At 44.7% G+C, this 26,213-nt stretch overlaps 1 protein-coding gene across 4 annotated transcripts in view; it reads right to left on the reverse strand.

Moving 5' to 3' along the window:
* Positions 1 to 514: 514 nt before the first annotated feature.
* MVB12B (multivesicular body subunit 12B) overlaps positions 515 to 26,213 on the reverse strand; it is a 110,282-nt gene continuing 84,583 nt past the window's right edge. For all 4 annotated transcript variants that reach the window (XM_080989660.1, XM_080989662.1, XM_080989658.1 and 1 more), the window contains exons 8-10: positions 21,205 to 21,260; positions 17,726 to 17,785; positions 515 to 3,734 (exon numbers count right to left, since the gene is read on the reverse strand). In XM_080989660.1, coding sequence (XP_080845786.1) covers positions 3,648 to 3,734; positions 17,726 to 17,785; positions 21,205 to 21,260 — 203 coding nt within the window. In that variant the 3' untranslated portion in view covers positions 515 to 3,647. The remainder of the gene's footprint in view (positions 3,735 to 17,725; positions 17,786 to 21,204; positions 21,261 to 26,213) is intronic.

Raw genomic sequence — 26,213 nt, forward strand, 5'->3', positions numbered from 1 at the left:
ACTCTGCCAGTGAATTTTAAACCCATTTGCGCTATCAGATGCTCCTTAATGCATTCAGTCGTGGCATCAGCATTGCTGAGGAAAGCTGGGAATCATTTTCACAATTGCAGCTGCACTTTTTTCGGCCACTATAAAATCACAGGAGTAACACCACTTATATCCAGCCCAGTGCTTTGTCTCATGTTTGTCTCTGAGATCTAGAGCAGGGGTCAGCAACCCTTTTCAGCCGTGGGCCAGTCCACCGTCCCTCAGACCATGTGGTGGGCCGCACTATATTTTTTTGGGGGAGATGAACTAATTCCTTTGCCCTACAAATAACCCAGAGATGCATTTTAAATAAAAGGACACATTCTACTCATGTAAAAACACACTCGACCGTCCGCGGGCCGGATTTAGAAGGTGATTGGGCCTTAGTTTGCCTACCCCTGATCTAGATGAACACATGGCCAATGCCAAGGAACCAATCCCTTTGTCTCCCCCCATGGCGGTTGCTGGAATGACCCACAGGAAGCACTTAAAAAGGTCAGTGAGACTTGCACATGTGTGCACACAACAAAAGAGATGTGTGTGCAAATTGTTGCATTTGGCAATGTACAGACAGCTTGCATCACTTTCTTTTTCTGAGACAAAGCATTACCTGTGAAATGCATTTGTCATGGTTTGAAAAAGCCTCAAGACAATGTAGGCTGTTCAGAACACACTGAATGCTATACCAGCAACCTCCATTGGGGGAAGACAAGGGTAAACCTGTGCTTTTCCAGTAGATAAAGGGCTGGTTGTGAAAGTCTCTGTGGGCCTCTCAACAAGGAACGGGGGGGGGGGGGGGGGCTCACGTGGTTCCTGTACGCTCTCATTTTAGGTACAGACTGCCCCCTACAGGAAAAATTAACAGTGGCAGGCTCCAACGCACCAGCTTTTTCCAGGTTTGTAAGAAAAGGGCCTTGGTCTTCAAAATAATCACCCTGGCACTATCAACCTATTTTTTTCATTTCATTTTTTCATTTCTTCTAATGATCCATAGGGCCTAGTTCTCAGCTGAGGTGGTAAGCCTTTTTGTGGACCTGACCCGCAACAATAATCCCGCCACCTGGCATGTCAGAACAAAAGGGGGTAACCTAGACTTTCCCCTGACACGCTAGATTGGCTTTTGTGTATGTGTTGGATGGGGAATAGTCCATGATGTGAGTCCCCACCTGCAGTTTCAAGTGGTACATTCCAGCCACAGCTTTTGCTGCCCCATGGGTAATCTTTGGGGTTCAGAGTGGGAAAACGGGGCTGAGGGAGAACAGTGACAAAGACAACAGCATGTAGATCAGGGGTGGGAAACCTGTGGCACTCCTGCTCCCATCAGCCCTAGCTAGCATGGTCAATGTCAGGGATGATGGGAGATGTAGTCCAACAGCTACTGGAGGGCCACTGCTTCCCCACCCTTGCTTTAGAAGACGGATTCTCCAGATAAAGACGCCGGGGCAATATGTGTCAAAAACCTGGAGGAGAGAAAGGCCCATGAAAACACTCTTATCAAGTAAATACTGCTGTGAACTGTGAGTGAATGAAACAGCAGCAACTCAGTCCACCAAAAAGCTTCAGATCTGCCCACCCACCCACTTGGGCTGGAGAGGATTCTTATAACTCTGGAGTTGGAAGCAGTACTGGGTCAGCCTATAGGCAAACTAAGCACATGCTTAGGGCACCAGCAAAGCAGAGGCACCAAAAAAGAAGAGAAGAAAAAAAGACACTTTAAAAAGAATTTGACATTTGGTATTTCAAAAAAGCATTGAAGTCGTCATCATAGGAAAAATCTGAATTTTGTTAGACATAGAATAGTAGCCATATGGGAGATTAGGGCTACAGATAATAAAGTACTAGGAACATCCCACACCGTCAGGAGGAAGATGGTATGTCTATATCAACTTTCATCCATGCACTTAACCTTGGAAAAACAATTAAAAAACATGCTTGCCAAACAACTCACAAGAGCAGCTGCCTTTCTATGACCACCGTGTTTTAATTTGAAGACTGTTAGACAATCATTATTTACATGTTACACAGCTGAACCTTTCCACCTGAAGAGGGCAGTGGGTGGGGAGAAGTGGTAATAATCCTGTCCCTCTTTGCTGCCCCCAGAAACATTTTGTTCTCTCCGGCAGGGACTCTCAAACAGCAGCACATGTGATCACACAGGCTTTCCAAAATAACATTAAAAAATAATAATACAGTTAACAGATTTCACCAAGACATGCATTTTGGGTCTCGAACAAGACACTTGTCGTGAGCATGCTGGAGACTGAAGTTTAAAGTTGTTCTTGGGCTGGCAAAGTGGGACCAGACTTGTTGTGAACTGAAGTCTTAACTCCCTTCTCAGGAGGCTTCCAGAGGCACACATGGTGGTCGCTCTCATCATCAAGCAGCCAATAGGAGAGACAAAGACTTTAGGAGCCAGCTGCTGCGACCGGCATGCTTTGATTGGTTGTTTTCTTAGCTGCCACATTCAAGTATTTCTGGGGAGAGAATGGAAGTCTGGACATCTTTCCAGGCAGTCTGCATTCAGAGACAGATAGACAGAGTGCACCACAGAGCATCTCCCACGCTTCCAGGCAAACATCTAGGTCTATTTCTTTTCAGCTGGAAAAAAGAAGCGCCCCCCACCAACAGGCCTTGGAAACCAAGTAAGGTGGATAGCATGATCTTTGGATGAAGAATGGCTTTGCTAGTGGGACTGGGAGAGTGGATCTCCAGGCTTCTTCATGAGCCAGAGGGAAGTCCAGGCCACAAAAGGTCTTCAGCTCATTTCCAACTGCAAACAATTGGCTGTGTGGGATTTTCATGGCAAAGAAGGCAAAATTGTTGGCTTTTCTTATTTACTTTCTTCCCTGTCACAGGTTATGGAAGAACACCAGCCAACCAAAAGCACAACCCAGTTTATTGTCTCTGTTCAGTCCAGACATAAACCTCAACCTTGTATAGAGATTGAGGTACAAGTTTAGAACCAATAATATGCTGTGATTTTAGAGTCCCACATGAGTAAGAGTAAGACTGCACTGAGTAAGACTTAGTGTAAGACTGCACTGGATTGGCGGTATTCCAGAATCAGCTGGGAGATCACTGTTAAAAGCCACAGATGAGGTGGCTGTGGCTTCCTAGATGGTGCAAGGCGTTTTGGAGAAAGATGCCTTCACTGGATTTTAACCTGGCAGAACCAGTTATCAGAAACAAAGCGAACATCATCTTAAAAAAGGCGATGGACCAACACATCCATCAATCCAACACATTGGTTAGCACGGTTATGATGCAGAGTGGACCCTGAAAGGAGATATGGGAGGTCAAGACAGTTGATGAAAAGGGTTAACGCAGCCAAATCAAAATCTCTGAAGCAAGAAGAGATATCAAAAATAAAAGAGAGAAACAAAGAAGAAATAAATCCTATCCAGTTATTTTGTACAAAGACAGTGACAAATCATCTGACACGAGAAAGAGAAAGAAAGAGAGAGTCCCCTTTGCTGGAAAGGGTTCCAGTAACACTGCTTTTGTGGGGAGGGGAGAATAAAGGGGTTTGGGGAAAAGGTTACGTGGAGAGGAGGGGAATCACTCTCCCCTCTCAGTAGTACATGTGCTTCCCCTCTCCGTGGCACCCAGGGGTGGGGGCTTCAGGACTGCTGGAGCTGTGGACATCGAGTGGGGCTCGGGGGGAGCCTGGCTGCAGCGCTCTGCTCTGTCCGGAAGCTGTAATCGTACTGTGGGAAACAGAAATAGAGATGTGTTGAGCTGGATTCACAGATAAGCCACACCACACAACCATCAAGAGAGCCAAGGCAGCTGAGGAATGGACACCTAGAGATTTTAAAACAGACTTTTTCCCAGGCAGATCCTGACTTGTGTTTGGGTAACAAAGAGAGGCTTAGGTCATCATCCACCACATGCATTTAAAGCACATGGCTTCTCCACAAAGAATTCTGGGACATGTAGCTTCCCCCTTACAGGGCTATAAACCCAAGCAACCTTAAACTACAGTTCCCAAGATTCTTTGGGAGGCGGTGAAGCCACTGAGGTTTGGTTGGCTTTCTCTAGGGAATGAGTCTTTCATGTGGCAGCCCCTGGCCTGTGGAACCCCTTACCAATAGAGGTTTGGCACGAAGCACCCTTCCCTTCCTGAAGATGACTTCAGGGGGAAAAAAAAGGTTTAGTCAGGTCTTTACATCATTATATTTTTCCTTTCAACCCATTAGCATTTACTGATGTTTTTAATTATAGTTTCATGCATCTCTTGCTCATATTATCCTTATCTGCTGCATTCCTCCTTGCTGTATTTTTATGGAAGTGCATATTATGATTTTGCAAAGGAAGGAAGGAAGGAAGGGGTTTAAGTGTAAGGTGCAGATGTGACCAGAATCCCTAAATTAGGTAATCTCCTTAAGTGATTTTGGGGTGGGGAGTGTGTGGAGGGAGTGTTAGTTCAGCGGTAGGGTAGCTGTGGTCCAGGGGCCAAATCTTTTATCTGGCACTCATTCAAAACCATATACCGTATTTTTCGCTCAATAGGACACACCGGACCATAGGAGGGGGAGAACAGGAAAAAAATAAAATTCTCCCCCTCTCTGCTCAGTGCCCCTTCAGCGAAGTGGCAGGAGAAACGGAGCCCCTTCCATTTCTCCTCCCACTTCGCTGAAGGGGCGCTGCGCAGAGAGGGAAAACTGTGCAGCTCCTCTCCAGTGAAGTGAAGCCAGGAGAGCAAGAGGGATCATTGTGCACCGACCCCTCTCGCTCTCCGGGCTTCAGATGGCTATCTGCAAGCCTCCGGAGTGCAGCGGGAATTCCTGTTGCGCTCCGAAGACTTGCAGATAGCTGCCTGAAGCCCACGGAGCACAGTGCGAATTCCCGCTGCGCTCTGGGGGCTTCAGCGAAAGCAACGCGAAGCCTCCAGAGCGCAGGGGGAGCTCTCCCTCTGCACTTCGGAGGCTTCGTGTTGCTATCGCTGAAGCCAAGGAGCCTGCATTTTCTCCATAGGACGCACACACATTTCCCCTTAATTTTTGGAGGGGGAAAAGTGCGTCCTATAGAGTGAAAAATACGGTATATCCCTCACTGGCCCTGCTTTGCACCCTTCTTGCTTGAGTGCTTCTGTTCCTGGCTGAAATGTGTTCTTGCCTCTGGCTTCCCTGGATGGAAGACGGAAAGGAACCAAGCTAGTGCACAAAGCTTTAACATTTAAATTGGTCTGGGGAAAAATTCTGAGAGCCAGACAGAGAGGCCTGGGGGGCCACATTAAACTATTTGGCCTAAGGATTTTTTTTTTTTTTTGACATGCAGTGTCAGAGTAAGTACAACCATCTCCTCAACACATGGAAGTTCTTTCAGCTGGGGAGGGTATGTGTGGAGGATTCCAAATCATCTGTTCCTGCAGATGTCCCTAAAAGCCCTTGGCTCCTGCCAGACAGGATTAAACCAGAGAAGTGTCTTCATTGAGCTGTTACTTAAATCAGCATTTACTCCAAAGCCTAGTGTGAAGAACAGTACATGTAGAAATACTGCCACCTTGTGGCCAAGCCACAGTGCAACAGCAAAAGTAAACATTTGAATACTAAATACTGTTTTCTTACTGGCTGGTCCCATCTTACTTCCTGGATGAGACCAGAGATCCATCTAGCCCAGCATTACCTGCGACCATAGGAAGCCTGCTAATAATATTAATAGGCTCTTGCGTACTTCTGAGGGTTCAAAGCACATGCTGCAATCTTCAGGGTAAGCCAGTATTGGTGTCCTGAGAGTGGAGCTGCCCACAAGCCACTGCAATGGAATTCTCACCTCCTAACAAGATGCTCCTGCTCTAGACTCCAACCAGCTACTCAGCCATGCCTTCGTGCAGCATACAATAAGAGGGTGCCAGTTCACTTGTATCTCACCCGATGCTGAACATCCTGTGGCTTCTGGAGGCCACTGAGCATGCTCAGTCCCCCAGGGGGTCTGGGTTTAGGGGCCTCCGTCGCATTTCGGCTTTTTTAAAAAATAGTTTCGTATGCCTACGTATCTTAGGTTCCACATCAAACAAGCATTGCTTCATTCACGGTAGCCCAATTTTTGTGCCATTTATGCTGGCATGGAACCTCTGAAGTTTGCTGTTAAAGAGGGAAAGCTGGTTCTAGATTAAGAGGAGGCAGCTGAGGTCACTAGTGTTGTAAGAACAGCTTGATCTTCAAGCTCCGTGGAGGACCTTAAGGTCCATAAATAGCAACACCCTAGAGGTCCCAGGCCCTAAGGAAGTCAGATTAGCCTCGACCAGAGCCAGGGCCTTTTCAACACTGGCTCCGGCCTGGTGGAACGCTCTGCCTCATGAGACCAGGGCCCTGCAGGATCTGATTTCTTTCTGCAGGGCCTGTAAGACAGAGTTGTTCCGCTTGGCCTTTGGCTTGGAATCAACTTGATCCCCTCCCCCTCTTTCCTTTTTCCTTTCTCCTTCTGGGATGGAACTCCTATTTGGGGACTTCCCTGGCTTTTTTCTGGCCCACGCAGGACCAGTCTGGATAGCTGGCCTTGGTGAAGATTTGACGTTTTTATCCCCAAAAAGTTTTTGATTTGAGTTTCCACTGAATTGAGGCTGCATTTTAATGTTGTATTTTAATCTTGTTTTTAAGTTGTATTTTAATCAATTATTTTTATACCTGGTGTTAGCCGCCCTGAGCCTGGTCTTGGCTGGGGAGGGTGGGGTATAAATAAAAGTCATTATTATCATTATTATTATCTAGCCTAGCATTGCTGTTTCTACCCTGGAACCCTCCAGTCAAAAGAGTCCTCTACCCCTGTCATTCCCTGACAACAAAGACATGCCATTTGAAGACAGACTGCCCACATTTAACATCACAGCTACTAGCCATTTGTAGACCTATCTCCTCCACGAATGTGTCTAAGCAGCCACACATTGCTCTTAAAAGCCATCTAAGGCAGCAGCCATCACTATAACTTGTGTCACAGGCTTCATCCTCACACCACGGCCCACAAATGCCTTGAACATCTGAAAGACCCTCTCCTTCCCTAGGCCTTCTCAGGTGCTGAAACCAGCAGGGGTGGGGCTTGGTAGTTCCTCCACCCTCAGAAGTTTGGGATGATGGCGACCCCTAAGCTGTGGAACTCCCTCCCCACAGAGATGCATCATTCATTCATTTCCTTTATTAAACGTATTAGTCACTTGTCACCCAAAAGTATCTAAGCAACTTACAGCAAAAAGAAAAAACAATGCGTATTACCATAGGGAGGTGGGGGAGATCATGTAATATATTAATATTTCATATAATGTAACATCCATTTTAAAAAATACTCAAATAATAAAGCACAACTAAGACGTGATAATTCGTAAAAAAAACAACAACCCTTAACCTCCCCCTAATCCAAAACTCATTCACATCAAACAAACAGTTTTTCCCACTTTAACCTCCCCACCCTCGGGGGGGCCATAGCAAAGCAGGAAGATGGCATTGAAAGTTTTACCTGCTTTGCGACGGCGGCAAGAATATTATTGGCACAAAATTGGAAGCAAGAAGAAATACCGACAAAAGAAGAATGGAGGATGAAACTGATGGACTATGCAGAATTAGACAAATTAACAGGAAGAATTTGAAACCTGCGGGACCAGAGATTCACAGAAGACTGGTGTAAATTTACGGACTATTTGAAAAGTAATTGTGATGATCAAATTACGCTTGTAGGTCTGCAAGAAGTTTTGTAAGGTGAATTATTGCAAAAATGGTAAAGAGGAGAATTGCTAGTTAAGATAATTAAAGGTAATATGAATTTAAGAAATGCAGAAGAAGTGAGCAGAATGGTGGATCATCAGAGGTGCTGATGGAAGTCCAAAATGATTGTATAAGAAGTGAAGTTTTGTTGTATGTATGATAATCAATATGTTACAATTAATAAAAAATTACTATATAAAAAAAGAAAGTTTTATCTGCTTTGCAATTGACTCAGCTACTGCTCCCCCCCCCGCCCCCCTGCAAGGCACCCACCAAATCTGTTCCAGAGTTTTCCCCAACCCTCCAGAGCATATTTGAGGAGGACACAGGAGAGGGGTTAAGGTCCTGTTGCACAGGCCAGTACTTTTATTTAGAGCTTAACCACACTTCTGCCAGTCCAGCCACTTTACCCTGGGGAAATCCACTGCCCACTGGCGACCTGGAACAGAAGCCAATCTGCAGAAAAACCAAATGATGTTTGTTCCGACTGAGTGGCAAACAGCGGGGAAAGCAACAAGGTGAGCAAGAGACTGTTCAGACCTGGGACAAGGGGAAGTGTGGGCGAGCTCTTTGTGAATACCGCCCACCTTATGACACCTTCATTATACAGCTTCCAGCAAATGCTGAAGGTGCACCTCTTTACCTTGGCATTTGACAACTTATGTGTATTTTTTTTTTGACCCACCTTATTATTTTTGCTATTTTAAGCTGTTTTCAATACTGTGTTTTAATGCTGTAACCTACCCCGGGACCCTAGGGTGAAGAGTGGGAAATAAATAAATGTAATAATTTTTTTATATTTTGCGTTAGTACAGGCAGTTTGTAAGACTTTCTGAGTGTAATTTAAGACAGCTTATGTTTATTTATCAGAAGCACATTCAGGTTTCACTATCTTAACGCAATACATTCTCAGGAAATTGTTTGTTAGGCAAGTGTTCACATAATGAGTCAATGATTTCCACTGATTCCTTTGGGGAAATATCTAATGTGTTCCTGATAATGGAATTTCAACCTTCAAATGACAAGGAAAAACTAGGAAAATCTAGGAAAACCTTGCAAAACAAGTATGAAAGAGAACTTTTATTTGTCTGATCTCTCCCCCTTCTTCCCTGCAAGGTTTCTGGTGAAGTGGCTGCCAAGGACCAGCAAAACACAGAAAGTAAGGCAAAGCGCAATTTAGTGCTTCTGCGCATGTGCGGCCGACGAAACCCGGAAGTAACCCATTCTGGTACTTCCGGGTTTCAGCGGTCTGTAACCCAAAAAAACGCAACCTGACGCGTCTGTAACCCAAGGTATGACTGTATCCTAAACTTGGGCGAGTGAGAGGATATTTCCAGTTTGCCAGGAGGACCAATTTTGTTAATCATCCCCCCCCCCCACAACAGGCAGGTGGGGGCTGGCTGAGGTTGGAGGGGCAGTGCCACATTCAACGAATGAACCAGCCTCTAAATTCTCCCTTGTTCCTCATACATTTGAGCCACTACTCAGGATGCCTCCATAACAGCAGAAAGACTTGGATGCCACATCTGACCCTCAGGTCTGAAGTTCCCTAGCCAAAAACAGCGCTAAACTAGATGGACCAATGGTCTGGCTCTATATAAGGCAGCTTCTGACATTCCCAGAATGTGGGAGCATGATTTGAGCGTTTGGGTTTGTCTCTGCAACCGTGTGCGATTGAATGATCCAGTTGCTCCAGGTGTCACAGAACTACCTTGCCTTTCGTGAAGCTACAACCTGCACGTATTCTGGAAGCTGTCGGTCCATGACAGACAATGCCTCTCTTGTTGGGAAATGACTGGTGCCACTGGATAATGTAGCTAAACTAAAGAAAGCAGATGGTGAAATGGAAATGCCTTCCTCACAACGGTTGTAAACACAAGAAATGGAAATATAACAGGCAATGGAATTTGAACGTATGGAAGTAGGCTAGAATTAAGTGACAAGGAAAAAATATGGAATCTTATTCCAATATGTGCTCACAGTGGAGAGATTTTAACATGGACATAGGTGGAAGAATTTACTATTGCTCAATACGGAGGAATGGTGGTAGGAATTAAGGGAGCTGAAGTAGGGTTGTCATATTTCAAAACGTGAAAATCTGGACACAAAAGTTGTTGCATTTTTTTTGGTAAGATATAGAAAAAGTAGTGGTAGTTTTGGAGCTTTTAAAAGGAAATTCACCCCCCAAAACCATGGGTTTCCCCAGACATTTTAACTGATTTCCAGATATATGGCAGCCCTAGGTAAAGTAAATATTAAAGAAAAAACATGGTTGATACCCTCTTGGACTTTCCGTGGGAAAAATAAACGAATGGTTCTGAGAAACTCTGACTTAAATATTGTTTAACAGAAAGTGGAGAAGATCATGGACTGAATGTCTTAATTTTTTTTTTCTTTTTAATGTTAACTGATAGATGGAAAATCAGTTTTCTCTACTGTTACTTTTCCTTTTGTCTTTTTCATTTCATTTCGTTTCATTTTGCTCTTCTCTCTCTCTCTCCTTCTCGTTTCTTTCTTTTTTCTTTTTCATTTCTCTTTGGAGTCCTATGTATGGGACCTTTGTTATGGTCCAGGGATTGTGTACTCATGGGGATGGTAGATGGTTAATGGAGAGCCTTGGGTGAGAGACAAAGTAATGTGGATCCCCCAGGGTGAGAGGCTGGAAGGAAAAAGGACCCTGGGCAAGAGCTGGGAAGTGAGCTGGGGTCTGTGAACTACCTTTAGGAGAAGACTCTGCATTTTACTTGTTGCGTTTGCATTTTTTGGTAGCTGTTATTTTATTGTATTGTGAAAAACTTTAATAAAAAATCTCACATACTTAGAAAATGCCTGGTGCCAAGGTGTGAAGCAAAAGGAGTGCAACTACAGTCATACCTTGGTTGTCGAACGCATTGCGACTTGAATGTTTTGGCTCCTGAACGCCGCAAACTCGGAAGTGAATGTTCCAGTTTGCAAACGTTCTTGGGAACACAAACGTCCGACGTGGCTTCCGAGTGCAGGAAGCTCCTGCAGCCAATCGGAAGCCGCGTCTTGGTTGTTGAACATTTTCGGAAGTCGAACGGGCTTCCAGAACGGATTCTGTTCAACAGCTAATGTACAACTGTAGAACTTTCCAAACTGGAGCAAACCTTGCTGGAAAGAGAAGCTGCAAAGCAGTGCCTGATTCCAATGACACAAACTGCTCTGTTTAGCTGCCCTTGCTATGGGCACTGGCTGGCAGGGAATATGATCCTGGTTTGATGTTCTGGTTACTAAGACATGATTAAACCAAAAGCCACAGTAGAGCAACAGCCTTCATTAAAGCCCACCAAAATGTCACAAACTAGTGTGCAACCATTTGAGTCATCCAGGGCTTTTCACCAGCTGAGTGTTATGCAATGGAGGGCAGGGCATCTGATCTGTGTGCAGAAGGTCCCAGGGTTAATCCACAGCATCTCTTGGTAGGGGCTGGGAGGTACCCGTCTGAAAAACTGGGGAGCTGCTGCCATTCAGTGTAGACAACACAGAGCTAAAGGTAGCAATGGTCTGACTCAATATAAGGCAGCTTTCTACGCTTTTGGCCAGGACGGGCTGTAGATCACTGGTAGAGAATCTGTTTTGCACGCAGGAGGTCCCAGGTTCAATCCCGAGCATCTCTAGGTAGGGCCAGGGCACACGTGGTGTTGGAAACTCTGGAGTTCTCCTGCCAGTCAGTGTTTACAGTACTGAGGTAGATGGACCCAGAGTCTGACACAATATAAGGCAGCTTCCTGTATTCCTATGTGGGGCTGGTTGGGGATGATGAGGGGAGGGGGATGCAAAGACAGACATTGTGCTGCATGTTGAAGCTATGAGTGTGAATTTTTTCCAAAGACCAGAACATAAAGCCCAGCAACCAAGTTTGGATGTAATAGGAAACTGAGTGTTTAAATCAGGGATGGGGAGTCTGTGGCCCTCCAGAAGTTGTTGGACTCAGTGGAGAAATGTGCTTATACATATATGTATATATTGCATTTTTGTTTAAAAGGAAGACCTCTGTGACTGCAACGAGGCCTTGTTTTGTTATAATGTGACAAGCCTGTTTGGCAGTTGGTTGCTAGGTAACAGGATTTGGCAGAAGAGGGGAGGCTGCCTTAAGATTTAGTGGGTGGGATTAGGGCTAAGAGTAGGTAAATGTCAGTCTGATTGGCTGGAGGTTTCAGTCAGTTGGACAGTTAATGGCTCAGCAACATATTCAAATCTCCGTTCAGCTATGAAACTTACTAGGTGACTGTGCACCAGTTAACAACAACAACAACAACATCTATCACCATCATGCCATCCATTTGACTGGGTTTCCCCAGCCACTCTGGGTAGCTTCCAACAAATTAAAACAACGAACACAGCAAAACATCAGACATACAAAAACTTCCATATACAAGACTGCCTTCAGATATCTTATAAAAGTCAGATAGTTGTTTATCTCCTTGACATCTGATGGGAGGGCATTCCACAGGATGGGCGTGACTAACAATAAGGCCCCCTGTCTGGTTCCCTGTAATTTCATTTTTCAGTGAGGGAACCACTGGAAAACCCTCAGAGGTGGACCTCAGTGTCCGGGCTGAACAATGGGGGTGGAGACACTCCTTCAGGTATACAGGGTCAAGGCAGTTTAGGGCTTTAAATGTCAGTGCCAACACTCTGAATTGTGCTTGGAAACGTACTGGGAGCCAATGTTGATATTTTAGGACCGTTGTAATATGGTCCCAGTGGCCACTTCTAGTTACCAGTCTAGCTGCCACATTCTGGATTAGTTGTAGTTTCCAAATCACCTTCAAAGGTAGCCCTACATATAGCATATTGCAGTAATCCAAGTGGGAGATAACCAGGGGATCTACCACTCTGACAAGACGGTGCACAGGCAGATAGGGTCTCAGCTGGTGTACCAGATGGAGCTGGACACAGAATTAATCTGCACATCCATGGACAGCTGTCCTGGTCTTTCAGGGGTACAGTTACTCCATTCAGGACCAGGGAGTTCTGCACACCCACTTGCCCCTTGTCCCCCAGATAAAGTACTTCTGTCTTGTCAGGATTCAACCTCAATCCGTTAGCCACCATCCATCCTCCAACCTCCTCCAGACACTCACACAGGACATTCACCACCAACACTTGTTCTAATTTAAATGACCTGGGTATAAACTGCATAGTGGTGAACACCCAGCCCAAACCCAGTGGTTTCATATAGATGCTAAAAGTATGGGGGAGAGGACAGAGCCCTGATTACCTCAAAAGTGATCATCCAGGGGTCTGAACGCTCATCCCCCCCCCACCACTTTCTGGACACAGCCCAGGAAGGAGCAGAACCACTGCATAACAGTTCCCCCAGCTCCCAGCTCTGCTAGAGGGTCCAGAAGGATACCATGGTCAATGGTATCAAAAACCGCCGAAAGATCTAGCAGAATCAGGAAACAGCTTTCACCTCTCTCTCTAGTCCACCGGAGATCATTGACCAGCACGACCAAGGCAGTTTCAGTCCCATGATGGGGCCTGAATCCTTATTGGAAGGTGTGCCTGGAGTTGTTCCACGACCACCCACTCAATCACCTTGCTGATGAATGGAAGATTTGAGACTAGGTGATAACTGGCCATAGTGGTCGGGTCCAAAGATGGTTTTTTAAGAAGTGGTTTAATAACCACCTCTTTAAGGGGTTCCAGGAAGACTCCCTCACAGAGAGAAGCATTCACTATTTCACAGAGCCCACTGCTCAGCCCTCTCTGGCTCAGGATGGGCAAGGATTGAGAACAGGTGGTTGGTTTAACTTGTCTAAGCAGCCTGTCCACATCCTCAGAGATAACAGGTTGGAATTGATCCCTTACAACCTGACTAGACAGAGCACTGGCATTCTCTTTCTCTTTTTCTCAGGCTGCCCTACATAATAGGGTTGTTGTGAGGATAAAATATGATCACAGAATTCATCCTCCCCAGAGACAGCTCTTAGCATTAGGTAAGTTCTTCCAAATTTTAGTGATAAACGCATGTAACTGGTAGCTGCTAGTAGGATAGGTGGTAAACAAATGGAATGAATATTCAGAAGTTACTAAGCCATATTAAGTTGTGGAATGGGCAGTGACCTGAAGGAAAAAAGCTTTCCCCCCTATGAATGTGACCAAACCCCAGGAGGTAAAAAGAGAACAGGTGTTCTTCTGTTTATGGAATGCTCTCCCCTAGGAAGACTGCTAGGTGCCAACTGAGATTGTTTTGACCTCAGGCAAAGATGTTTTTGTTTTACAATGATGCAAAAGCATTCTCCTTTCCTGCAATTCCTAGAAACAGGTATTCAGAAGCATACTGCCTTGGACTGTGGAGGCAGAGCACAGCTATCGTGTTTAGTAGACAGTGGTAGCATTATGTTTTAAAGTCATCCAAGCTGGTGGTCATCACTACCTCTTGTGGAAATGAGTTCCATAGTTTAACTATGTGCTGTGTGTAGAAGTACTTTCTTTTCTCTGTCCTGAATCTTCCAACATTCAGCTTCATTGGACGTCCACGAGTTCTAGTGTTATGAGAGAAGGAGAGGAACCTTCCTCTGTCCACTTTCTCCACACTGTGTATAATTTCACACACCTTTGTCATGTCACCCCTTACCTTTTCTCTAAACTAAAAAGCCCCAAATGCTGCAATCTTTCCTCAAAGGGGAGTCACCTCATTCTGTTGATCATTTCAGCCACCGTTTTCCAGAACCTTTTCCAACTCTACAATATTAGTTTTGAAGTGAGGAGATCAGAACTGTAGTCATACCTGGAATGGGAGTTCTGTTGCATAATGTTTGATTTATTACGGTATTTTAATATTTTGTTGGAAGCCTCCCAGAGTGGCTGGGGAAGCCCAGCCAGATGGGTGGGGTATAAATTATTATTAATTATTATTATTATTATTATTATTATTATTATTATTATTATTATTACTACTACTACTACTACTACTATTATTATTCAAAATCCAAAAGACATCCATACCTTGTCTTTTGGAGTGAACGTTTTACCACACCCTCAATTGCTATTTTGATCAACTGCTATTTTGATTAAGCCACCAGGGACTAATTGATTCATGTTCGTGGGGGAGGGAAGATTTCCAGCTCCAGATCACTAACTGGCTAACCCTGTCTGTCAGTAACATAATGTCACAATTTCATTTTTGTGAGCAAGTTAATACAGTGGTACCTCGGGTTAAGTATTTAATTCGTTCCGGAGGTCCGTTCTTAACCTGAAGCTGTTCTTAACCTGAAGCACCACTTTAGCTAATGGGGCCTCCTGCTGCCTCTGCGCTGCTGGAGCACAATTTTTGTTCTTATCCTGAAGCAAAGTTCTTAACCTGAGGTAATATTTCTGGGTAATATTTCTGAAGCGTATGTAACCCAAGGTACCACTGTATGCCCTGTTCATCTACTTTATGTATGAGACCTACTGTGGTGTACAGTGGTACCTCGGGTTACATACGCTTCAGATTACATACACTTCAGGTTACATACACTTCAGGTTACAGACTCTGCTAACCCAGAAAGTGTGCTTCAGGTTAAGAACTTTGCTTCAGGATGAGAACAGAAAACGTGCTCCGGCAGCGTGGCAGCAGCAGGAGGCCCCATTAGCTAAAGTGGTACCTCAGGTTAAGAACAGTTTCAGGTTAGGAACGGACCTCCGGAACAAATTAAGTACTTAACCCGAGGTACCACTGTAGTAGTTAGAGTGTCAGACTAGGACTTGGGAGATCTGAGTTTGTATCCCCACTTGGCCATGAAGCTTGTTGGGTGGCCTTGGGCCAGTCGCTGCATCTCAGCCTCACCTGCTTCACATGGTTGTTGTGGGGATAAATGTATGCCTCCTTGAAGAAAAAGTAATAATATAAATGCAATGAACAAGTACATTCCCTCCCAATGCAATATTTAATGCCACCACTAGATGACACTGTGTGACTATAAGAGAGCAGAGTTTGTTTATTTTTATTTTTTTTACATTGTTTTATTATCAACACCTGGTTATCTTGAAAGTTAATGGCTGGGGAAAGTTTTAAAGAAAGGAGAATACATTTTGGCATTATCCCGGTTGCAAGTTTGATTGCTACCTAGGTAACTGGGAAATGTGCACCACGTTCTTGGAAAATTAATACGGACGCCTGCTTAGCAAAGATGTTGCATGGAAAGTGATGTATGAGTACACATCTCCCTCTCCTTAAAAAAATAAATAAATTAAATGGCATGAAGGAGAGTCTCGCCAAGGAGGAGATCTTCCTAAAGGCAGCTAAAAAAAAATTGGCACCCATGTCTTCATTAATTTTATGTCAATGTCGCAATGTTGCAGTGAGCAGCAAGGGCCCGCAGCTAAGGCAGCAATAAGCGCTATTTTTCACAGATGCAAACGCATAAAGATGTCAGCTCAAACTGTTTACTAATTAACACTTAAAAAGATACAAATTAGATATGCGTGGGTAAGAGCAATTATAATCAAGACGAATTTCTCCAGTCATTTGGGATTGGGGTGTGAGGGGGGGGGGAGAGAAATAACCAAAACTCCCAAGCTGAATCGCTGGAACCAACATTTAAAAAACAAATGAACAACCAAACCTGAATTCCTGCCAGTTAGCAAGTGTGTTCGTTTAAAGACCATTACATGTGACTGTGCTCAGGAGGGGAGGCCTGCTGAGAAGGAGTGGGGGCATGGGGCGTGAGGGAGGGAGGGAGGCAGCAACTTGGGAGGATCTGAATAAAATTAAGTCCTTTGAAATGCAGTTGAAGAGGCTTTGCTGAGATGGTGAAATTAAGCCATAAAAGCCAACAACACTTCCCTTGTCGAATCTTGAGAGACTGATTTATCTTAAAATGTATGCACTTGTGGCATCATGTTACTGTCAAACAGGGATAGCCAATTAGTGATCCTGGGGCTAGAAATCAGCACTTTGTAAGCTGCCTTACACAGTCAGACTCCAGTGGTCCATTTAGCTGAATGTTTCCTATACCTAGGATGGGAAACCTCAAGCATAAGAATGGCCAAGGCCCCCTCTAGTCCAGCATCCTGTTCTCACAGTGGCCAACCAAGATGCCCATGGAAAACCTGCAGACTCTCCCCTCCTGCTGTTTCCAGCAACTGATATTCAGAAGCATTAAAGCCTCTGAGGGGGCAGAGCATGGTCATCAAAGCTAGTACCAATGGCAGCCTTATCCTGTATGAATTTGTCTAATCTTTGAAAGCCATCCAGTTCGAGTGTTATGAGAGAAACTTTTTCTATCCCCTTTCTCCATACCCACCCCCACATGCCTGGGTGATGGGGAACAATTGTGGCCCTCTAGGCCTCATTATCTGGTCCTCAGAACTCTTCCCAGGCCATGCCCCTCAATAGCCCTGCACTGCAATCTTCCTGAGTGTGTTAGTCTGGCTGGAATGTGTCTTTGAATTGTGATACTGCCTCTTGCTTCCCTGGATGGAGAAATGTGAATGCAGAACCCCTCTTATAAACGTAAGAGTAACACTTATTGCCTCACCCAGTTTTGCCTCTAAATAACAACAACAACAACAACAACCTCAGAAGTTGGAAGAGAGGCTGAGTTAGATTTCTGCAAATTTTAAAGGCAAGATTTCATACCACCCTGTATGGGTTCTCCCAGTCTCAAAATATAAATATATCCCCACCAGAGCAGCTGACAAAGGTGAAAGCCAAAATGTTTTGCAGCAGAAATAAAATCTGTTTGTTAATCACCGTGTTGTATATATTATTTTAGTGATTAACTGAATCCCAACAGGGAACCACAGCAAGCTTGTGTTAAGTGCTGGTCTGAAGCTTTATCTATATGTACAAAATAAATTGTGCAAAGTGGGGGAAGTTATGCATATTTGCATCAAAATACAGACGCTGCAGAATGCTGCAGAATTTGGGTTATGGTGGTGCAGAATTTCACCCACAGCCTTGTAAAGCGAATAAATCATATCCAGGCTCTGAAAAGAACTCAGGTGGTGAATCAAGGAAAGACAAGATTCCAGAAGGGACTTACCTCCTTCTCGATTTCTGCCAAGGATTTAATAGTGATGCCCAGGAGATCGACTGGCTGCATCTATAAGGAAATGCAAAATAATAATAACAACAGCAACAACAACAACAACAACAATCAGTTTATAAAAATGATAATTCCAGCAAATGGAATGTTCCAGCTTCCTAGCAAGTGCAGGGATTAGTTAAGAGGCTCACAAAAGTCCAGTGGGTCACAGGATCCCAATACATCGTGGGTATCTCCCCTGAAAAAAACAAGTGGACAATCCATTTAAAATTACCGTATTTTTTGCTCTATAAGACTCACTTTTTCCCTCCTAAAAAGTAAGGGGAAATGTGTGTGCGTCTTATGGAGTGAATGCAGGCTGTGCAGCTATCCCAGAAGCCAGAACAGAAAGAGGGATTGCTGCTTTCACTGCGCAGCGATCCCTCTTGCTGTTCTGGCTTCTGAGATTCAGAATATTTTTTTTCTTGTTTTCCTCCTCCAAAAACTAGGTGCGTCTTGTGGTCTGGTGCGTCTTATAGAGCGAAAAATACGGTAAGCTTAAAATCAGGACACTATCAGTGTCCAGAAGTGCAACCACTGGGTTGGAACTTCTTTCCACTTCACCCTCAATGAGAGCAGTGTAGAACTTAGCTTGTGTCAGTTATCAGTACACTTATCTGCCAAAGCAGATACCTGATTATCACAATGGAGGTCACTCCTCCTTTGCACTCCATTAAAAAGTACTGAGAGCAGCCCAATACCAATTATAATCAATGTGGTTGGCTCAATGGATGAACAGGTGGCCTCTCTGATTCTTCACAGGCTGGCATTCTCCCCCATCCCAAAAATTGTGCGTTTTTTTCCTAATTGCTAAAGGAAGAAAGACAATTATGTCTCACATGTGTGGCTTTTAAGAAAAGTTTTGAATCTGAGATGCCTGGGAGGGAAGACTCAGAAAATACCATCTAGCAGAATGGAAAAAAGCTGGATTCTAGCACAGCTAGAAATTATTCTGGAATGTATGAACTTGGAGAACTGTTATAAAGGTGATATAATGAAATTCAGTTAGAGGAGATTCGAGGAAGTCAGTTATCAATTAGGTATTTGAAGAAATAACTTTTATCTGTGTTTAATTTTGTTGTATTGTGGTGTGTTTTTCTTTGTTGTGTGTTTTGTTGTGTCATTTTGAGATAAATGTGGAAAATCAATTTTAAAAAATTGGGGGGGGGAATTATTCTGGAATGAAATAAATATTTTGAATAATTATTTTGAATAATTGACAGACGGAGAATCGCGAGACACTCTTTTTCCTTTTCCTTTCCTTCTTATCTTGCTTTTTCTATGATTTTTAATTCTAGATAGCTCAGTGTTAATTCTATTTACATGTATGTTTTGGTCTTTGTATTTGGGATGGATAAGGATGTTCGTGCTGCAGAAATGAGAACTGGAGCTCTCAGTTGGGCTGGATTACCCAGGGTCTTGCTCTTAAGATTTGAAAAGACTGTGTGGCTTAGCGGTTTTAAGCGTCTCAGCAGTGTGATAGAGTTGGGGAGACACGCAGGTCCAAATCCTCTGCCAGGAAGCTTATTGGGTGATTCTTAGCTAACCAGCACTCTGTAGCTACCTTATAGGGTTGTTGGGGAGATACTATGTGATGTGTGTTTGTGTGTGTGCAGGCTGGGAGAGGAAACATGTATTCTGCCTGAAATTTCTTAGAAAGTTGCCAAGACAGAAGTGCAATAAAATAAATAAATGAAAAGTGGCTCTTTTGAATTGAGTAACAGGCAGGGAGGCTTTTTTGGGGGGGTGGGGAAGGGGAGGAAGAACTAGATTTGGATTTGCCTGTTGCAATGGCCCATGTGATGAGGAGGAGAAGGGCACTCCACTACCCCAGCCCCACTTGCCATTCTTGGGGCAGTGAAAGGGGTGGTCTCAGGCCAGCTTCTTTGCTTTGCAAACTGGACATGTATGAGCTAGAGTGGTGCTGTTAAGTTGGGCTTCAGGGCCCAACTCAGCAATAAGAATAAGGTGTGCTGAGTGCGCTAGGCAGCAAGGCTGGCTAAACACATCTCAGTCTCTCAAGTAATACACATTACCATCCAAAGCAAGGGAGCATAAACTTGGGCCCAGGGGCCAAATGCCGTCCTCCAGGCCTCTCTATCTGGCCCTTGGTATTCTCATGAGGCTACACCCCTTCTCCTCAGGCACACCCCTCATTGGCCCTGCTTTGCACCCTCCTTGAGTGATTTTGCCTGGCTGGAATGTGTCCTTGAACTCTGATGGTGCCTCTTGCTTGCCAGGATGGAGGACAGCGAGGGGTGTGTTAGTTTATGGAGCCTACTGTACAAAGGTAAAACCTACATTTGTTGTTCTGCCTGCTATTGCCTTTCACCCTGCCCACTACTGCCATGTGGATCCTGGGACACTGCCCAGAAGGGAGTGCAGCTCTTGGTCTGGAAAAAAAAAAATCCCATTCCTGGCCTAATACGCTAACTGCCCAAGAGGAGCTTTTACAGTATGAACAGACATTTGGGCACTGGCTGTGTTCTCCAGGCAGAGGGGGAAGAAGAAGCAGGGAAGATGGACGAGGTTATTCTTAAGGCTGCGTTGCTGCTGCCCGGACTCCAGCCGAGGTCCATCTGCTGCCTCATTAGGACGTAATGACCTCTCAACTTCTGAGAGAGGAATTGGTAAACAGGACCAGCGAGGCTGTCCTTCTCTGCGGCAGCTGGGAGCCAGCCAACGTCGCCACGGCAACCAAGAGGAGTTGGGTCAGCTCAAGTTACTTTGCGCTCCATGTGCGGAATAGCTCACATTTTTCAAGGTCTAAGCAGCTCCCAGAAATAGGGAGTCGGGGCGGTGGGTGCAAGGTTGGGTTTCATTTGGCTGGAGACAGCACAGGCGCAGGGGAAAGAGGCCATTTGATTCACCTGGGGTTGTGCCCAACTAAATTCTACTTGGAGTAGACCCACTGAAATGAATGAACATGGTCATTTGCCAATAAATCTATCAACAGATACAGACATAACTTCTGGCCATCACTACATCTGAGCCATCCAGGCAAGGAAAACTAATACTGTTCCTCTGCATGTGTATTTCTTGTGTGCTAGGAGCTGTCCTATTTTCCTGTTCTGGATGTTGTCACCAGTTCTGCTCTTGGAATGGGTGCATGTTAAAAGTGGTTCAGGAGGAAGGTTGCTCTTTATATCAATGGCAAGATAGCCAGGACTGCCATCAACTGTAACTTGTAAAAACTTGTCTTTGAGCTTGCTTTTTTCCTTCTGCTTCTTCTTCCTTTTTCCTCACACGCCATGTCTTTTGAACCTGAGGTCAGGGACTGTCTCAGAACTGATTTTTATAAGCCACACTGAGAGCCTTTCTTTGGCCAGAGGCCTGAGTACCAATGCTGCAAATAAATAGATAAGGAACAGAGAGAAGGAAGGATGGCCAGAGCGATGAGAAAATATACACTTATGTACATGGATAAAAGAACTTACCCCTTCGGAAGCGCAGGCGAACTTCTCCGAGATCATAAAAGGCACTCCTTCCATCGCTACAAGCACAAAGAAAGCAGCATTAGCCATCACTCAATGCTGATGTGATTCACAGCACTATTTTTCAGCCAGGTCCCCAAAATCTACGTCTCTCACTCTGTACTCATGTGCCAGTCTGTTCCATCTCCCTGACATTCCCCTGTTAATTTCCACATTACATTTCAGCTTTCACACGATGTAAAAGCCAGGCCCAGAAAACTAACGAGAGTATACTGTGTTATTTGATTCCAGAAAACAAATCTGTTTGCAGCCCCCTTAACCTGCAAAATTGGGGGAGCACAATGAAAAAATTGTGTGTGGAGGGGATATACTAGCATTCAGCTATTTCCTGCTATTTTCATGGCGGGATCATGGGGTAACAGAACCATGTATGTGTGGAAAGGGGTGGGGAAGTAGTGACATTGTTCAATTACACACTTTGTGTCACACCTCACCCACTGGTGGGAGTGAAATTTAGTGTGGAATGCTGATATACGGCCTAGGACCTTCGTACCTACGGGACCGCCTCTCCTGGTATGTCCCACAGAGGACCTTACGGTCTTCAAACAAAAACATCTTGGAGGTCCTGGGCCACAGGGAGGTTAGGCTGGCCTCAACCAGAGCCAGGGCTTTTTCAGCTGTGGCCCCGATCTGGTGGAACGCTCTGTCACAAGAGACTAGGGCCCTGCGGGACTTGACATCTTTCTGCAGGACCTGCAAGACAGAGCTGTTTCGCCTGGCCTTTAGCCAAGGCACAACCTGACTGCCTCCTTTGGTAATCTAGCCCAATGGTTGCCATTAATTTGATTTTGAATTGATTTTAAAATGAATTGATTTTAGAATGCTGTGTTACTTTAATTGTTGTTAGCCGCTCTGAGCCCGGCTTTGGCAGGGGAGGGCGGGATATAAATAAAATTATTATTACTATTACTATTATTATTATTTTTGTCAAAAAGCCGCAGTTCTGTAGAACAGCAGGTGCTGTAGGGTGAAAGAAACATTAAAAAACAGGACAGAAGCACTTGCATCACAATCAGAAAAACTAATGCCTTGAGATCTAGGGGTATAGGGCGGTATACAATTTTAATAAATCACCACCACCACCCCCATGTCAGAATGCAGCCCCTACTCACAGCACAACCATTACACTCAAGCTGGTCTTGTCTACATAAGTTTTTGACATGCCCTCCAAATGATGACACTTTGGGATTTGGGAAAACATCTCTCCCTCCCCATCTCTCAGCCTCATTTTGCCCGGGCTTGGATTAGAGATGAGGGAGAAATTCAATTCAGTTTGCATTTAAGTTCAGTTTGCCTGCCTAATTTGCGCTGTCTCAAGCCATGCATCAAGGGAAGCACAGCTATCCTTCGAAATTCACACTTCCCCCGCCAATGAATGCACACAATCAGGAAAAGGGTGCATAAAAACTGATAGATTGGTGACAATCACATAGAAAAATGCAGTGCTTTAGATAAAACAGTTTTGCAAGATTGTGTGAAAAAAGCATACACATGAGAAATTCATGTTAAAATGCTGATGAACTTTCATGAGGGTTTTTTTTAAAAAATCACATTTATTTTATGTATGTGGAATGCATAGCAGAGTACATATGGGATTCTGCTCCATTTCCCATCCTTGTACTGAACACATTAACTTCGGAAGGTGGCTGTTTCATGCGCCTTCCGATTAAACCCCAGGACTTATTTCAACCCACTTCTACGACTCATAAGGAACAGCAAGGAGCTATAAACAGCAGAAGCTACTGGATCTGTGTGCTGCTCCCTCATGTGGTGAACTACTGAATGGCAGCTTCTCAGTGGAGGTACATTTCATCAGCTGGATTGCAGCCACCCACCTGAGCTGGTCACTGGATCCTCCTAAGCAGGAAGGGAGTACATAGGACTTCCCGTTCAAGCAGGGACTTGCTTGAGCAAGAGGCCTTCTGAATTCTGGTGTGTTCCTGTCATTCTTAAGTTCTGGTTTCTCACTGTCACTGCCTTGCACCTGCCATGCCTCTCTCTTATTTTTGCTTTGTTGATAGACTATACTGAATTGTTCATTAAATTTTCAGGCAGAAATCATAATATGAGCTCAAGTGCTTCTTCAGACTGGAGCTAGGACATAGAGAACAACTATCAGTCAGTGTGTAGACAATACTGAGCATAGAACAATGGCCTGGCACAACAGAAGGCTGCTTCCTATGTTTAACTGCATTAACAGCCCACCTTGACGCGGGTGGCGCTGTGGGTTAAACCACAGAGCCTAGGGCTTGCCGATCAGAAGGTCGGCAGTTCGAATCCCCGTGGCGGGGTGAGCTCCCGTTGCTCAGTCCCTGCTCCCGCCAGCCTAGCAGTTCAAAAGCACGTCAAAGTGCAAGTAGATAAATAGGTACCACTCTGGCGGGAAGGTAAACGGCGTTTCCATGCGCTGCTCTGGTTCTCCAGAAGTGGCTTAGTCATGCTGGCCCCATGACCTGGAAGCTGTACGCCGGCCCCCTCGGCCAATAAAGCGAGATGAGCGCCGCAACCCCAGAGTCGGTCATGACTGGACCTAATGGTCAGGGGTCCCCTTTACCTTTACAGCCCACCTTACTCTCCTAAGAGCTCAGGGTGGTGCATGAGTCCCCCCCACCCCATATTTAATGCCCACAACAACCATGTGAGGTAGGTTAGGATGAGTGGCAGAGATTAGGTTACCCAGTGAGCTTCATGGAGGAATGAGGATTTGAACTCTTGTCTCCCACATCCTAGTCCAACCCTTGCTCCCCAAACATCCTCTTTAAATTGAGAAGCTTTGGAGAAGACAGGAAGCACCCAAATATTTATAAAAATCTAGATTCAGGTTCAGAGCCCATCTGCTATGGGGCTCATGGGGAGATTTTGCACAGGATTGTTGTGAGGATTAACTGGAGAGTGTCTTCAGCTCCTTCAAGGAAGGAGAAAGGCTTTGAAAGACACCACGTGTGGAGAAACCCACAGCAGATGAAAAGTGGGGGAAATATATGCCAAAACGACTCAGCGCTACAATGTGGATTTGCCCAAGCAGATGAGCTTCCACAGAGCTGTAATTAAGGAAACCTGTAATTAAGCAGATGCCCTTTATCGGAACGATTGTGCTTTTTTTAAAAAATAAGATTGTCAAGACGCACAATGAGATCTGTTATTAATGCTGCTGTGTCAAAGAGAAGTGAGCACGGAGTCGCAAGAATCAGTCTTGTCAAGGTCTGTCATCAAGAGATTATTTGTGAAGTCTATGTTTTGGAAAGTATCAAGGTGGGTGGACGGGAAAAAGAGAGACCGGAGAGATGGACATGTTCAATGGCTGCTCCTTAGGGAGAGAGTACTGGCAAACTATTGCCATGACCCATTTACCACAGTCAGTGTGGGAAGCTCACTTTCCAATAATCAGCAATATCTTCTGCTGCTTGCCCCCTATTTCTTGCTAGGGATCTCAAACTAGAGACTCCAGATTCAAATGTACTTTCTGATAAGGGCTGTAGCTCCATGGTAGAGCATCTGTGTGACACACAGAAGGTCTCAGGTTCAATTTCTAGTATCTCCTGTTATGGATGGACCTTGTCTGAAATCCTGGAGAGCGATAGCCAGTCAGTGTAAACCAGGCATGGCCAAACTTGGCCTTCCAGCTGTTTTGGGACTACAACTCCCATCATCCCTAGCTAACAGGAGCAGTGGTGAGGGATGATGGGAACTATAGTCCCAAAACAGCTGGAGGGCCAAGTTTGGCCATGCCTGGTGTAAACAATACTGAGCTAGATATATCAATGGTTTGACTCAGAGAAGCCAATGTTGAAATGTTCTCATGTTCTTCCTTCCTTGTCAGCCGATGGTGGAGGAAGAAGCTGCTAACTTGCTCTCTGGTGCCCCCTGTTGCTGAAGGTCAAAAGGTGGCATTACATTTATCTGTACAATAGGGGACAGATGAGATGAGGGGCCAGCAGGGTTCAAACTGGCCCTATGAAGCTGCTGGACTTGGCCTTACTCTTGGTTCTGATTTGTTCTTGCTTCCTGATTTGCCATTCAGCCCTGACTTGCTCTTAGGCTCCTGGCTTACCATGGACCAACTTTGACATGTTAAAAACCTGTGACATCATAATGTATTAGCTAAGGTCTTATTTGCAGTGTTCTATTTCTGCATTGTTTTGTTAAGAGGGCTGGCACTTTGGAGAAGATGGGCTGTGAATACAATTGTATCTGAAAGCGCATTGTCACACTTTCTCCAGGCACTGGCGCATTATGTACTCTAATGCGCCTGCTCTTCTTCTGTGTGCATCATATCCCTCTGCTTCAACCTCAAATTGTCAAACCGGCAATTCATCTCCCTCCAGAATAGCTATATTTTTAGCAAAGGCTACCAACAATATCCCAAATTTAAACACGCTGATGAATTCCCATTGGTCACATTGGCTAAATATACTGAGTTGCAGGAGAAAAGAGAGTTTCAGCTGAAACAGAACAACATTTCCATGAATAATAAGCACTTGTTCTCTCAAAAGGAAAAAAACAAACAATGGGATCAGAAACAGGAGGAATTCTAACTACTAATTGCTGTTATTATCTCCTATGTATATACATATCTGCAGCATTTCACGGTGATTATGAAAACGCTTGCAATTGTTCCTTTTGACTCATTCAAAGATCAGATGGTTTCTTCAAATCAATGTTAATAAAGAACTTTATGGAACAAAGAATGTAACAAGCTCAAGAAAAATTATCTAAAAGCGGGTGAGGGGAAAAAGGTATGCCAAATATAGCTGTCAGAAGCTGTGGGGCTGGAGTAAGAACTGCTGAATTTTTGCTTATGGAAGTTTTAATGGGGTTGAAAACTTACATAATAACACCAGTTCATGCACCTGTTTTCCATTTTTTTCTGTTGCCTCCCCACTTTCATTTACAATATACACACAATGTGTGCGTGTGTCTATCTCATGTCTTGATGAGGCAATTCCAGCCAA

The sequence above is a fragment of the Podarcis pityusensis genome (assembly GCF_964106645.2).
Source record: "Podarcis pityusensis genome assembly, chromosome: Z".
NCBI classification, from domain to species: domain Eukaryota; kingdom Metazoa; phylum Chordata; class Lepidosauria; order Squamata; family Lacertidae; genus Podarcis; species Podarcis pityusensis.